The sequence below is a fragment of the Malaclemys terrapin genome, chromosome 9 (genome assembly GCF_027887155.1).
Source record: "Malaclemys terrapin pileata isolate rMalTer1 chromosome 9, rMalTer1.hap1, whole genome shotgun sequence".
Lineage (NCBI taxonomy): Eukaryota > Metazoa > Chordata > Testudines > Emydidae > Malaclemys > Malaclemys terrapin.
In genome coordinates this window covers 97,606,089-97,619,951 of record NC_071513.1, presented here as the reverse complement: position 1 = coordinate 97,619,951, position 13,863 = coordinate 97,606,089, and the positions used below count along the sequence as shown (strand labels likewise).

The 13,863-nt window shown below is 42.0% G+C and overlaps 1 protein-coding gene and 5 non-coding genes across 8 annotated transcripts; all 6 read left to right on the top strand.

The window, feature by feature from the left end:
* Positions 1–235: 235 nt before the first annotated feature.
* Positions 236–8,975, top strand: EIF4A2 (eukaryotic translation initiation factor 4A2). Of its 3 annotated transcripts, none has more exons than XR_008446135.1 (12): positions 236–339; positions 1,381–1,426; positions 1,519–1,651; positions 1,945–2,084; positions 3,566–3,734; positions 4,176–4,285; positions 4,680–4,823; positions 5,265–5,402; positions 5,782–5,871; positions 6,283–6,362; positions 7,201–7,304; positions 8,155–8,246. XR_008446135.1 is itself a non-coding variant. In XM_054039106.1 (11 exons), exons 1-11 carry the CDS (start codon positions 311–313, stop codon positions 8,297–8,299), a joined length of 1,224 nt encoding a protein of 407 aa, XP_053895081.1. In that variant the 5' UTR covers positions 236–310; the 3' UTR covers positions 8,300–8,975. The 3 variants fall into 3 exon arrangements, 1 of the variants encoding a protein (XP_053895081.1); XR_008446134.1 differs by having other exon boundaries at positions 7,201–7,308; positions 8,155–8,245; XM_054039106.1 differs by lacking the exon at positions 7,201–7,304 and having other exon boundaries at positions 8,155–8,975.
* On the top strand, positions 1,797–1,867 carry LOC128843850 (small nucleolar RNA SNORD2). Its single transcript, XR_008446374.1, has one exon. It is a non-coding gene; the product is annotated as a small nucleolar RNA SNORD2 (small nucleolar RNA).
* On the top strand, positions 4,012–4,082 carry LOC128843851 (small nucleolar RNA SNORD2). Its single transcript, XR_008446375.1, has one exon. It is a non-coding gene; the product is annotated as a small nucleolar RNA SNORD2 (small nucleolar RNA).
* Positions 4,335–4,460, top strand: LOC128843827 (small nucleolar RNA SNORA63). The gene has a single exon (XR_008446353.1). It is a non-coding gene; the product is annotated as a small nucleolar RNA SNORA63 (small nucleolar RNA).
* LOC128843848 (small nucleolar RNA SNORA81) lies at positions 4,882–5,062 on the top strand. The gene has a single exon (XR_008446372.1). It is a non-coding gene; the product is annotated as a small nucleolar RNA SNORA81 (small nucleolar RNA).
* LOC128843826 (small nucleolar RNA SNORA63) lies at positions 5,580–5,707 on the top strand. Its single transcript, XR_008446352.1, has one exon. It is a non-coding gene; the product is annotated as a small nucleolar RNA SNORA63 (small nucleolar RNA).
* Positions 8,976–13,863: the final 4,888 nt, after the last annotated feature.

The window sequence follows — 13,863 nt, the reverse complement described above, 5'->3', positions numbered from 1 at the left end:
CAACTGCTGCAATATCCTTCCGCCTTCGCGGCACACAAAATAGTTCCAATCTCCGCCCGCTCTTCTGGCGCTGGCAGCCTTACGAACCCCACGGGAAATATCATACCCAGTTTGAGTGGGGACATCCGTGACACGGGCGAACCCTAAACGGGGCATATTGGTGGCTTGGCCTGTGGGGCGATATATAGATCCCTCCGCGGCGAAAGGCGGCTTGAGTCCCGGCGGCTGCATGGGTATATAAAGCGGGCGCCGCGGAGGCGCTGCCTTTTCAGTTGAGGACAGAACACAAGTGGGGGCTGGAGACCGGAACATGTCAGGTGGTTCCACGGATTATAGCAGGTATTGGGGGGCTGAGAGGTGGGGGGCTAGTCGGGGCCTTCGTGGCTTTTTTTTCCTCTTGAGGCGATTTTAAGGGGCAGGGAGATTAACGCGGGAGGAGGTGGGGCGTGTGATGCCGGCTCGTTGCCGTTGGTGGGCAATACCATCCCGGATGGTTCCGTCCAGTTGTCCCCTAGTAGGCAAGTTCTTCCCGCAGCTTGTCCGTTTCGGGGACCCGCCACCCGTGCGGCCCAGCATGATTTAGCTCCGAGAGGAGCCGGCCATGACGCTTCAACTTTGACACCACACACCCCCCCTCGGTGTCCCGTTGGTTCACTCCGGCGTTTCCTGGGCCCGGCTTCGGGCGAGTCCATTTTCACGCAGAGCGGGAGGAGCGCGGCGCTGAAGGCGTTCGCTGGGCGCGTTCCTCCGCCTGCTTAGCGTATCCCAGGGGTGGAGCTCTCGCGAGAGTTTGCTAGTCCTGGCTGAGGGGGGAGGGGCGCCGCCTAGAAGCCGGAGAAAACCCTTCGCTCCCGGTTCTGCAGACGCGGTGGCCCACATGGCGCCGCTCTTTTGCCTTCTCCCCGGCGGGGGCTACAGCGCCCAGCAGGCAACGCTCTTAGAGCAGATTTCTTTTCGCTGCCAGGGTCGTGCTGCATGCTGGGAGCTGTAGTCTCTGCCCTGCGCCTGTGGTGGCGGAGGAAGTGCGGCATGTTGAGGCCCGCTGTCTCTGCCTTGCTGCGGGGAAGCGTGCTGTGCTGCCCCCTGGAGCTTGCTGCGGGGTAGGGGCGTTTTGCTGATCTTGCACTGTGGCTTAGGGGTTATGAATGGTGACTGAGCCTGGCACAGAAAGTTGGAGTAATGGCATCCATGCTAATGAGGAGGGGAGACTAGTTCTCATGCTGGGAAAATACCAAAGCATTTTCTAGAGTAATCCATCACTGGTTCAAGTTCCAGTTTGGTGTGGGCAGTGCGAATGCTATCCAAGATACTGAGGTCTTGTTCTTCATGCAAGTTGTTAGTTGGAAAGAGTGTTAACAGCCTGCTTTTTCTTGGCAACAGAGACCATGGCGGCCCAGAGGGAATGGACCCTGATGGTATCATTGAGGTGAGCAACTGCATAATACCCTTTTAGACTTAAATCCAATATGGAGGTAGGTAATCCGTGTAATAATCTGCTTTTTGCTTCCTTCCTTACAGAGCAATTGGAATGAAATTGTTGACAATTTTGATGATATGAATTTAAAAGAATCCCTTCTCAGGGGTATTTATGCTTATGGTTTTGAGAAGCCTTCAGCAATTCAACAGAGAGCTATTATTCCATGTATCAAAGGTAGGCAAGCACAAACATCTACTGTATCTGTCTGCTAATGGTGACAACACAGGTTAACTAGAAAAGAGATCCTTTTTAAATGTATGTACTATGTAGTTATTTTTAAAGTGTGGTGATAATACTTACTTTTAACCCTTGCTTGAACAAGTGAGATGATGGTATACCATCTTTCGGGACTGACCTGAAATGGAGAGAGCTCTTAATTGCTGATCACTTATTTCAAAAGGAATAGAATTAAACTAAATATGAATGACTTGTGTGGGAGCAGTAAATATATATCCTACTTTTTTTAGGGTATGATGTGATTGCTCAAGCTCAGTCAGGTACTGGCAAGACAGCCACATTTGCTATTTCCATCCTGCAGCAATTGGAGATTGATCTCAAGGAGACCCAAGCACTAGTATTGGCCCCTACCAGAGAACTGGCTCAACAGGTATTGATAGTGTAGTTAAAAAAAGCTGCTTGCACATTGCATAGGTTTCAGGTTTCACAACTGTGTAGGACAGTTAACAGACTTTTTAAAGGTCTGTAACTAATATCCATTCAGAATCCTTGCCACTTTGAGTGTAATGGGGAAACAGAATAGCTTCTGTTTTAGGTTTTCCCTACCCACATGAAGGGAGTTCAGATGTGACTTGTTTGGAGGTGATGCTGGGATAAGGTGCAGGTAACAGCTGATATGCTGTGTAGTTCTGAAAGGGCATCTCCCGGCAAATGGTGAAATCTTAAAAATGATATGATCTTAAAACAGTATGTTCTGAGTGGAAACAAATTGCATTTTTTGAAAACAACTCAAACTTGTGCAGTTGTGCAACATGAAAACTGCAGTGCACATGTGATCAGTTCATTGTCTTGTGGTGTAATTATCTGACCCATGCTATGTTGCATGTTTACTTTACCTCAAAGGTTCAGTATTTTTTTCCTGCTTAAAATGGAGCTGCTTTAATGGAGCACCAGACTACATTGATTCCTGTACTGTTAAAGTGGCTCTAACAATCCATTGATTTAAGGTTTAATGATGTGATGCACGTGATCGCTTCTCAGCTCTTTCTGAGCTGAGGGGTGAAAACATTATCAGACTTATAAAATGTTTTGCAATTTGGTTTTATACTATATAAAATTTGCTTCTCGCTCTTAAGTGAGACTTTTTACTTCCTTAGACCAAAGATTAGTCAACTGTGCTTGGAGGTAGATGTCCAAAGATGATATCCTTATAACAGTCAAAATACCAAAAGGTATTTTGGTTTTGGAATCTAGGAAAAATTGTGGTATTAGATGAGTTAGTTTGTTTACTAATCCTATTTCTATACTCTCAGTGAAGGCAGTAGCAAAGGGAGACTTCACTGGGAACAGAATTGGGCATTTTTGCAGGTGATGCTACATACATCATTTGGCCTTACTACATGCATCATTTGGCCTTAATGCTGAGGATATTTGATTCTTGCCTAATAAATCTGCGTTTACTGCATAGTTGTGTATTCTGACTGCCTGACGACAAAATGTCATAACTTATTTGCAAGCTGTTCTGCTAGTGTACAACATCAGTGATAGTTTTCTCAACTCTGCCGACACTTTGCAGTTTGGCCTCTAAAGAAAAATTCCTTATGATATCTTAAGGAAAATATCTAGGATTAATTTGATAATGGGACTGACTCTTCTCTTGGTAAGAAGAAAAAAACTAGCTTAAATAAATCAACCCAAGAAATTACCATGTTGATGCCATTGGTGGACTTTGTTCTTTAGTGACTAATTTAAATTTTGGGGATATTAGCAGCAACTTTGACCCAGTTTCCATACCAGACAAGTGCATGGTCCTTGTTCAGAACTGAATAGTGAATTATAGAAATTACTGTTTTGTAACTTAAAAAAATGGTTAACATACTGGAAGTACTGACATAAGGATTTTTATTTTAGATACAAAAGGTAATTTTGGCTCTTGGAGACTATATGGGTGCAACTTGCCATGCTTGTATTGGTGGCACGAATGTTCGTAATGAGATGCAGAAGCTTCAGGCTGAGGCTCCACACATTGTGGTTGGAACTCCAGGTCGGGTGTTTGATATGTTAAACAGACGATATCTTTGTAAGTACTGAATTTAATTTCATTACTTTAGCAACCAGTATATTCATGTGTGGAAACTGCTTGATGGTTTCAATTGACAATACAGAAAGCAGGCTTCGTAATTTCTGGGGTTCAACTTTCCAAGTAAATAATTGTGGAAGATCTACATATTAAAGGCAATAGATATACCTGAACATTCCACTTAAAAATATTACTGTTCAGCAGTTGGAGGAGAAGTTAAGAATGTTTGAAACTTTGCATTAGATACATAACTTGCAGGGTGTGAAACTTAAAAGGGGAGTGAAGTGATGTTTTACCATCTTTCGGGACTGACTTAGAAATGATGATAAAAGTTTATACTGATCACTCATATCAAGGAAGAGGTAGTGATTCACATCCATTGCAGATGCACTAAACATTCTCCTTAGCATGCTTTATGAAACACTTCTCTCTTTCTCCTAGCACCTAAATGGATCAAGATGTTTGTTTTGGATGAAGCAGATGAAATGTTGAGCCGTGGATTTAAAGATCAAATTTATGAAATTTTTCAAAAGTTAAGCACAAATATTCAGGTAAAATCAGAATTTAGTTATAACTAAGATGAACAGCTTGTGTTAAGAAATGCAGGATAAGTTACAATGTAGCTGTCAAGTGCTGTATTGTCGTTCCCCCTGCTCAAATAAATTGTCATACTATCCCTGTCTGCCTTGATTCCCACAGTAGACAGGGACGCTTGGTCTCGTACATTTAATCTGTCTTCACTTACCCATGTTAGATTCATTTCAATATTAATCAATTGATGATCCTATTTAGCTATGGTCTCTGCTTTTGAGTGCTCACTGCACAAAGTGCTCTCTTGGATATTGGTGATGGTACTCTCATTTAGGGTTAGTACAGTACCTCTGAATATTGGTGTTTCTTACAATTTTAGAAGGATTTCATCTCAGTTTGTACTGTATCTCTTAGGTTGTATTGCTGTCAGCCACAATGCCAATGGATGTGTTGGAAGTGACCAAAAAGTTCATGAGAGATCCTATACGTATTCTGGTGAAGAAAGAAGAATTGACCCTTGAGGGTATCAAACAATTCTATATTAATGTTGAAAGAGAGGTAGGTGCTAACTTTATTTCCTTTGGCTCTAAGTATTTAGAAGATCTCTTGTCTTTCCACCTTCTTGTTCAAGCACTGTGCTAAAATTACAGAAACCAGGGTTGAGCCTTGGTTTTTGTAGTAATGCTAGCAGAGTACACATAAGAAGAAGAATAAATGTGCACTAGATCCAAAATGACTTGGGTGGACCTCTTTTTTAATGTCCAGTGTCCTATGTCTTAGGATTTGGTGCAATAATCTATGTTGAAACTTGCATGTAATGCTTATTTTTCATGTTGTACCTACATAATTCTATATACTGAAATGTTAATTTGATAATGGGTTTTTCTGTAGTTCTTGCCCTGCCATATTAAATTTTTTTTTCTTATTCACTAAACAAGTTTAGTTACTACAAATTTAAGTACTTGGCACTTTTTCCTAAATATATGCAAATTTATTTAGGAATGGAAGCTGGATACTCTCTGTGACTTGTATGAGACACTGACCATTACACAGGCTGTTATTTTCCTGAATACAAGGAGAAAAGTGGATTGGCTTACAGAGAAAATGCATGCGAGAGACTTCACGGTTTCTGCTCTGGTGAGAGTTGATGCTTCATTTTATCTAAGACATCTCATGCTTGTGACCTTGTAGGACTGCTTTAAATACATTAATCTCCATTTCACTTGTGCAATGATAGACACTTTAGTGGGAATGATTCTAACAGATTCAGAAACTGAAGTTCTAAGCATCAGAACTGATGCTGTTTAAAGTGAGAAGCAGGTTAAGTTACAATGTAGCTGTGAAGTGCTGTATTGTCGTTCCCCCTGCTCAAAGCAAAATGTTTCATACTATCCCTGCCTGCCTCGATCCCATAGCAGATGGGGACGCTTGGTCTCATACACATTTAAAATAAGAAATAGATTTTTCTGTTCTGGAATATTGAGATTGTAAAAGTTCTCATTTTTGATTTCTCCAGCATGGTGACATGGACCAGAAGGAACGAGATGTTATCATGAGAGAGTTTAGATCAGGATCAAGCCGTGTCTTGATCACTACCGATTTGTTGGTAACTATCCCAATCATCTTCGCATATGCACAATGTGTATCAGGTGGCATGTGACCAGAATTCATCACCGAATTTGGTCCACTGGTTGGATCATTAGCTTCCCCAGCTTGGGCCAAGTACTGATGGGAGTGCGATGTGAACACTGATCCATGCCCCCAAACATCTCAGTTACCTTAATACTGCACCTCCAGTGTTTTAGTTTAGCATGTTCACACTTGCTACCAAAAGCTTCTTGACTTGGTGAAGGTTACTGTAACCGAACCACTCAAGCTCTTGGAAGAGTAAAGACTACACTCCACTATGGACTACACGGTTGTAGTTCATCACTATAATGTGGTCAACAAAATAAGGAGTAAATTTCTTACTCTAAAACATATGGGCTTGTATTAAAGAGTTTGTATTGGCTTCCAGGCTCGTGGCATTGATGTGCAACAAGTTTCGTTGGTTATAAATTACGACCTGCCGACCAATCGTGAAAACTACATTCACAGGTTAGTTGCTGCAGTGTTATGTCATTGACTGTTTCTCCTATTTTCACTGCTTCAGACTAAATCATAAGAACTTGCATCCTATTTTCTACATATTTCTATCTGTATAACTTGGACAAACCCACCCACTGCTCTGGGTTGTCTTAGTCCACTCTGGGGGGTGGGAGGGGACTGGAATAGTGTGTATATCCAACCATACCAGGAAGGGTGTACCCATCTAAAATATTGAACACGAAGCACTGATTGGTACAGCTGTTTCCATAACATTTCTGAAATGGGGGAGGGGCAGAGCTTCTTGGTTAGTCAATGAAACAAAGCAGTGGGAAAACTTAGATGTCTTAGTCTGTCTTGGCATTGTTGCCTGATGCATTCATTGCTGAGGTGTAGTCCAATTGGCATCTGCTGCTGAATTAGTATCTTCTGCAGTATATCTTGTGGAGTCTCAGAAACTGCAAAAAATCTTTTCTAATGGCAGTGTTCATGCCATGTCTAGTTACTGATTTGTCCACCACATCTTACTGCTTTAGGCCATAGCTAATTTTTCCTGGATTGCTGCTGCTGTTCAGTTAGTAGGCTTCCATATTGTTAGCCACTTCAGCTGGGATAGTAAGAATGCGTTGACTTCCTGAGAGGTCTAATTGTGCTGTTTTGTGCCTTCATTGTTTGTTCTTGGTGGTTCCTCTTACAGTGGGATTCTTTCTTCTGTGGTGGTTTGTTTTTTTTGTTCTTCTTTCTGGTAGCAATTTCAGTTTTGTTTCCCTAGCTCTAGTTAAATACATCTAGTGGCTTTGTCCTTAAATGAAGTAAATTGTACTCTGTTACTTGATGTAAAAAAATACAGGAGTCGATAGCAGCAGTTGATGACACAAGATGGTGCTCAGAAACGGCGTTGACCTAATTTAGGACCTGGATTCGTAAGCGGCACACTGTTTGAATAAAGAGCGAGTTGGTATTTATATATTTGTTTTTTCTTTTGTCATGATTATTCGCTTTTTGTCATGTATTTTAGCTCTTGCAGAAAAGGTGTTTCACATTGTCCAGTTTTCCATGAAGGAAGGCAGAACTGTGTTGGTGGGCTGTCAACTCACTAAAACTAATGTGGTGGTGTAATCTCTTACCTAAAACTTATACAAAAGCAGTGATTTTTAGCTTTATATTGAATCTTGTCTTGGGTTTCCTTGTCAAACTGATAAGTTTTCCCACTGAAAACAGCATCTTAAATACTAAAAATTTGATGTTTTCACAATGAAATAGTAACATTTACTGTTCTGTAATTTACAGAATGTAATTGGAGTACATCTGTTGCTGACTTTTAATATTTATTTTAGCATTCTTGAACATTTACATGTGCGCTAGGCTGACCAAGCTCTGCCCATGCTTGGGAAATGGATGAGGGTGGCTGGATGTGTAAGTCTCATTGCTAGCCATTCTCAAAGATGTAAGAGTGGGAGGGTTGAAATGATTTTGCACTTCATATCACAACACCAAAAAGAGCTACACTGAAATTATTTTGCAGTCAAAACAGTAATCTTTTTCTCCACTGCTCTCCATAGGTTGGATATTTCTTAAGGTTGGCACTAACAGCTAATTTTTCTTAGCAAAATACCACTTTGATTAGCATCTAGTACTGTAAATAAGGATAAACTGGCCTTTGGCAGATAAGGCCAGAAGGGACCATTGTGATCATCTAGTCTGATGTCCTGTAAAATACTGGCCATAAAATGTCTCACCCTCCTCTAGGAATTGGAATCTTTTAGAAAAACATGTTGTTTTAAATGTCGTCTGTTCTGTGCAGAATTGGACGAGGTGGTCGTTTTGGCAGGAAAGGTGTGGCTATAAACTTTGTTACCGAAGAGGACAAAAGAATTCTTCGGGATATTGAGACTTTCTACAATACTACAGTGGAGGAGATGCCTATGAATGTGGCTGATCTCATTTAATCCCTGGGATGAGAGATGTTTTTGAATGCAGTGCTCGCTGTTGCTGAATAGGCGATTCACAACGTGCATTGTGCTTCTTTCTTTGGGGATATACTGAATCTTGTCTCAATGCTCATAACGGATCCGAAATACAGATTATTTTTTTTTGATCAGCGAAGCGACATTTTGTCGTGAGCTCTTGTGGTGAAAGCCACTGGCTTTATCCACTTTAGGGTTAGACTGTTGGGGTTGGGTGGAAAGTCATGGGGTCTGTACATTTTTTCTTTCTTAGAAATTTATTTCCTAGTTCAGTAGAAGTGGTTGTATTAGATGTTCTTTATCATTTGATAATTTACTTATGGACTAAAAGATATAAGTGCTGTATAAAGTCAGCCAATTATGTTAAACTAGCATACCTTCCTTTATTGTATGTTTTTTATTTCTACTTTAGATTGAATTGGAAAGGCCTTTAAAAATATATACACTTTTTATATAGAGTATTCAAATTCATTTTTGTTTGATATGTATTTATTCAATAAAATATTTAATTAGTGGTAAGTGTGATCTGGACCCTGTTAAGCCCCAGCAAGCAAGCAATCATACTATTGTCTTAGTTAGGGTTAAACCCAGTAAAATTGCCATATTGCACATGTCTTAATGAAGTTTGAATGTTCAATAAAAAAAACTTCTATATTCACTTTTAAAGTGTAAAAGTTGTTTTTGACTGAAAGTGTCTTTCATTGAGTGGAGGTAATGTTTCATTTTGATCAGACTACCAGTGTTACACTAATCTTATTTCTCCTCAAGTTTGGCATTTGAGTATAATCACCAATACTGGTTATCATAACCATTCTTTCTGCAGCTAGTAGAAGGCTCTATAAGTGGCCTGAGAACAGATTAAAGCGTGTGTGTAATGTGGTGGGTTTTTTAATCACTTGCTAGTAAAGAAGTGAAACTACAGCTTTACCAATAGCCCATGAGCAGTTAAGCCAATAACTAGCCTGCTAACTGCATGGGGCAGGGAGAGGGGAAAAGCTTAGAACTTCTACAGGCAATTTCTACATTATGCTAAGTAGCTTGCATTAGGTACAGCTTTTAGTCTCAGCTCTATTACAAGCTATAGAAATGTGTTACCTGTAGGGCTTTGCGCATGTGCAGCTACAAAACCTAGTCTAGACAAGTTCTTGTGGTTTTTAACCTTTTACTCATGAACCTCTAAAAATTGCAAACAGAGGTGCAGACCCCTTTGGATATCTTAAACAGTCTGGCCCCCAGGTTGTAAACCATGGGTCTATGGCAGTGGTTCCCAAACTTCAACCATGTGTGAACCCCTTTCACTAAAATGTCAAGTCTTGCAAACCCCCTCCTAAAAATATTTCCAGGGATTTTCTCCTTTATCAGAGTATAAATTATAAAAGCAGTGATCTGGGAAACATAAAATTTGTTTTTGAAGGCATATTACATACTATTTATCATTACAGTATTTTTATTACACTATGAAAATGGTGAGACTCTTCCAATATCTCACTTTTGTAGCTTGTATCACTTTGAATAAGCCTGTTATAAGACAAGGCTCCTGTGTTTCATCAAGGAGTATCAGATGTGAAACATCATGAAGGTATATAAGAAGCCAACTCAGTTCCTCCTACACAAGCATTCAGGTCTTGAGCAGTCCAGGCAAACAATGCACATAACAAAGCTTAAACTTGTTCATAATTTAAAACAATACTAGCTGCCTAGTTAATTTTAAAAACAGCAAAAAATACTCGCCTCCCTTTCCATGTCTTATAAGGAGTCTTGGAGTTTAAATCCTCAGTGTGATAGATCTGCTTAGCTTGTGGAAGTCCACTGGGGTCTCTAGGGATAGCTCTCCCCACCATTAGGGAATTTTTTTTCTGAGAACCCCTGGTCGTGATGGAGTTGCCAGGGCTGGTGTTAAATTTACTGGGGCCAAAGCTTGAGGGCTGACAGGGCTCAGGATTAGAAATGGCAGCTGGGCCTGGGCTTCAGTCCCCACACCTCTTACATGAATATTGCTTTAAGAGGCATATTGACTAAAACTAGCACTGTTACTCTTAACTCATTCTTACCACTGCACTACATACTCAACTGCTTGAGCAGTCAGTAAGCAAGGAGAACCCTATTCCTTCCTGCTGCATGGATAGTGACAATTTCTAGTCACATTTTTTATGAAAACCACAAATGTGTTAGGATAAGTACAGGACCATGCCAATCTGTGGAATTGGGGTTTGTTACAGCCTCAAGTCCCCTCAAAAAGCTGTGGGCTGCTTCTGGTTGAACTTGTGACTTACTCTCCAACTGCTAGTAGAAGCAGGGAGTAACATAGGCCCCTTGGCTATAGAACTCTTCAGGCAAGGGGAAAGCATACGGCAAGGCGAGAAGCTGCAGACCCGGGCACGTGGACATGAAACTTGCAAGTGTTGCAGTGATTAGCTGCTAGCTTTAACCCTCCCCAACACTCAGTTTTACTCCCCCAGTATAAGCCACACCAAAAACAAGTCAACTAACAGTTGCTACTATCATGTTGTTTATGCTGCTTGTCATACCCCTTTCTGTTCTCATGTATAAGCTTCAGGGTCTAGGGCCCCATTCTTTATTATATTGCCACCCTGGAATAGCCCAGTTTGTCTTGCTAGAGATCTACCATCCTTTAGCCATAATCTAAATAACTACTTAATTATAATTTCCTATTCTTATCTTTACACCCACTGTTTGAGGTGTTCTCATTTAGGCTTTATTAGCCAAAATACCCTGAAGAGAATGAGGCAGTAACTTATTAGACCAACTTCTGTTGGTGAGTCAAGCTTTTGATCTTACAGAGACCCCAGACCTGCAGAAGAGCTCTGTAACCTCACCAGAAAAGTTGATCCAATAAGATTTTACCTCATCCCACATTGTCTCAACCATCCTGGAACCAGCACAGCTAAAACACTGTATATGATTCTTTGACCATGGGGTGGTATTCCAAGGCTCCACTTAATGAAAAGAGGGAAAAGTATCTTTGCAAGCAGGCTGGCTAACCTAGTGAGGAGGGCTTTAAACTAGGTTCACCAGGGGACAGAGATCAAAGCCCTAAGGTAAGTAGGATGCCAGAAGGAAGCATGAGCAGGAGCGCACAAGAGGGGAGGACTCCTGCCTCACACTGGGAAAGTAGGACAATCAGCAAGTTATCAAATGTCTCTACACCACTGCAAGAAGAAACTGGGAAACACACAGGGAGAACTGGAAGTCCTGGCACAGTCAAGGAATTATGTGATTGGAATAACAGACCTGATTGAATAAATCACATGACTAGAGTACTGTCATGGATGGATATAAACTGTTCAGGCAGGCAAAGTGGAGGAGTTGCACTGTATGTAAGAGAGCAGGGTGACTGCTCAGAGCTCCAGTATGAAACTGCAGAAAAACCTGAGAGTCTTTGGATAAAGTTGAGAAGTGTGAGCAACACGGGTGATGTTGTAGTGGGAGTCTGCTATAGATCACCAGACCAGGGAGATGAGGTGAACAAGGCTTTCTTCCAGAAACTAACAAGTTACTAGATTACAAGCCCTGGTTCTTCTGGGGGACTTCAATCACCCTGCTATCTGCTGGGAGAGCAATGCAGTAGTGCACACACAATCCAGGAAGTTTTTGGAAAGTGTAGGGAACAATTTCCTGGTGCAAGTGCTAGAGGAACGAACTAGGGGCAGAGCTCTTCTTGACCTGCTGCTCACAAACAGGGAAGAATTAGTAGGGGAAGCAAAAGTGGATGGGAACCTGGGAGGTAGTGACCATGAGATGGTAGAGTTCAGAATCCTGACACAAGGAAGAAAGGAGAGCAGCAATATACAGACCCTAGACTTCAGAAAAGCAGACTGACTCCCTCAGGGGACTGAGGGGCAGGATCCCCTGGGAGAATAGCATGAGGGGGAAAGGAGTCCAGGAGAGCTGGCTGTATTTTAAAGAATCCTTATTGAGGTTGCAGGAACAAACCATCCCAATGTGTAGAAAGAATAGTAAATATGGCAGGCGATCAGCTTGGCTTAACAGTGAAATCCTTGCTGATCTTAAACACAAAAAAGAAGCTTTCAAGAAGTGGAAGATTGGATAAATGACCGGGGAGGAATATAAAAATATTGCTCAGGCATGCAGGAGTGAAATCAGGAAGGCCAAATCACACTTGGAGTTGCAGCTAGTAAGAGATGTTAAGAGTAACAAGAAGGGTTTCTTCAGGTATGTTAGCAACAAGAAGGAAGTCAAGGAAAGTGTGGGCCCCTTACTGAATGAGGGAGGCAACCTAGTGACAGAGAATGTGGAAAAAGCTAATGTACTCAATGCTTTTTTTGCCTCGGTCTTCACAAACAAGGTCAGCTCCCAGACTACTCTACTGGGCAATACAGCACGGGGAGGAGGTGACCAGCCCTCTGTGGAGAAAGTAGTAGTTCGGGACTATTTAGGAAAGCTGGACGAGCACAAGTCCATGGGGCCAGATGCGTTGCATCCAAGAGTGTTGAAAAAGGCTAATGTAGTGCCCATCTTTAAAAAAAAGGGAAGGAGGATGATCCAGGGAACTACAGGCCAGTCAGCCTCATCTCAGTCCCTGGAAAAATCATGGAGCAGGTCCTCAAGGAATCAATTCTGATGCACTTAGAGGAGAGGAAAGTGATCAGGAACAGTCAGCATGGTTTCACCAAGGGCAAGTCATGCCTGACTAACCTAATTGCCTTCTATGATGAGATAACTGGGTCTGTGGATGAGGGGAAAGCAGTGGATGTTATTCTTTGACTTTAACAAAGCTTTTGATACAGTCTCCCACAGTATTCTTGCCAGCAAGTTAAAGAAGTAGGGGCTGGATGAATGGACTTTAAGGTAGATAGAAAGCTGGCTAGATCATCGGGCTCAATGGGTAGTAATCAATGGCTCCATGTCTAGTTGGCAGCTGGTATCAAGCGGAGTGCCACAAGAGTCAGACCTGGGGCCGGTTTTGTTCAATATCTTCATTAATGATCTGGAGGATGGCGTGGACTGCACCCTCAGCAAGTTTGCAGATGACATTAAGTGATAGGTATGCTGGAGGGTAGGGATAGGATACAGGGGGACCTAGACAAATCAGAGGATTGGACCAAAAGAAATCTGATGAGGTTCAACAAGGACAAGTGCAGAATCCTGCACTTAGGACGGAAGAATCCCATGCACTGCTACAGACTGAATGGCTAGGCAGCAGTTCTGCAGAAAAGGACCTACGGGTTACAGTGGATGAGAAGCTGGATATGAGCCAACAGTATGCCCTTGTTGCCAAGAAGGCTAACAACATTTTGGGCTGTATAAGTAGGGGCATTGCCAGCAGATCGAGGGACGTGATCATTCCCCTCTATTTGGCATTGGTGAGGCCTCATCTGGAGTATTGCGTCCAGTTTTTGGCCCCACACTACAAGAAGGGTGTGGAAAAATTGGAAAGAGTCCAGCAGAGGGCAACAAAAAATGATTAGAGGGCTGGAGCACATGACTTATGAGGAGGCTGAGGGAACTGGGATTGTTTAATCTGCAGAAGAGAAGAATGAGGGGGGATTTGATAGCTGCTTTCA

Coding starts and splice junctions, on each gene's coding strand:
- EIF4A2 (XM_054039106.1), top strand. CDS start 311: ATGTCAGGTGGTTCCACGGATTATAGCAG. Junction 2,085..3,565: donor CCAGAGAACTGGCTCAACAG/GTATTGATAGTG, acceptor TTTTTATTTTAG/ATACAAAAGGTAATTTTGGC. Junction 3,735..4,175: donor GTTAAACAGACGATATCTTT/GTAAGTACTGAA, acceptor TCTTTCTCCTAG/CACCTAAATGGATCAAGATG.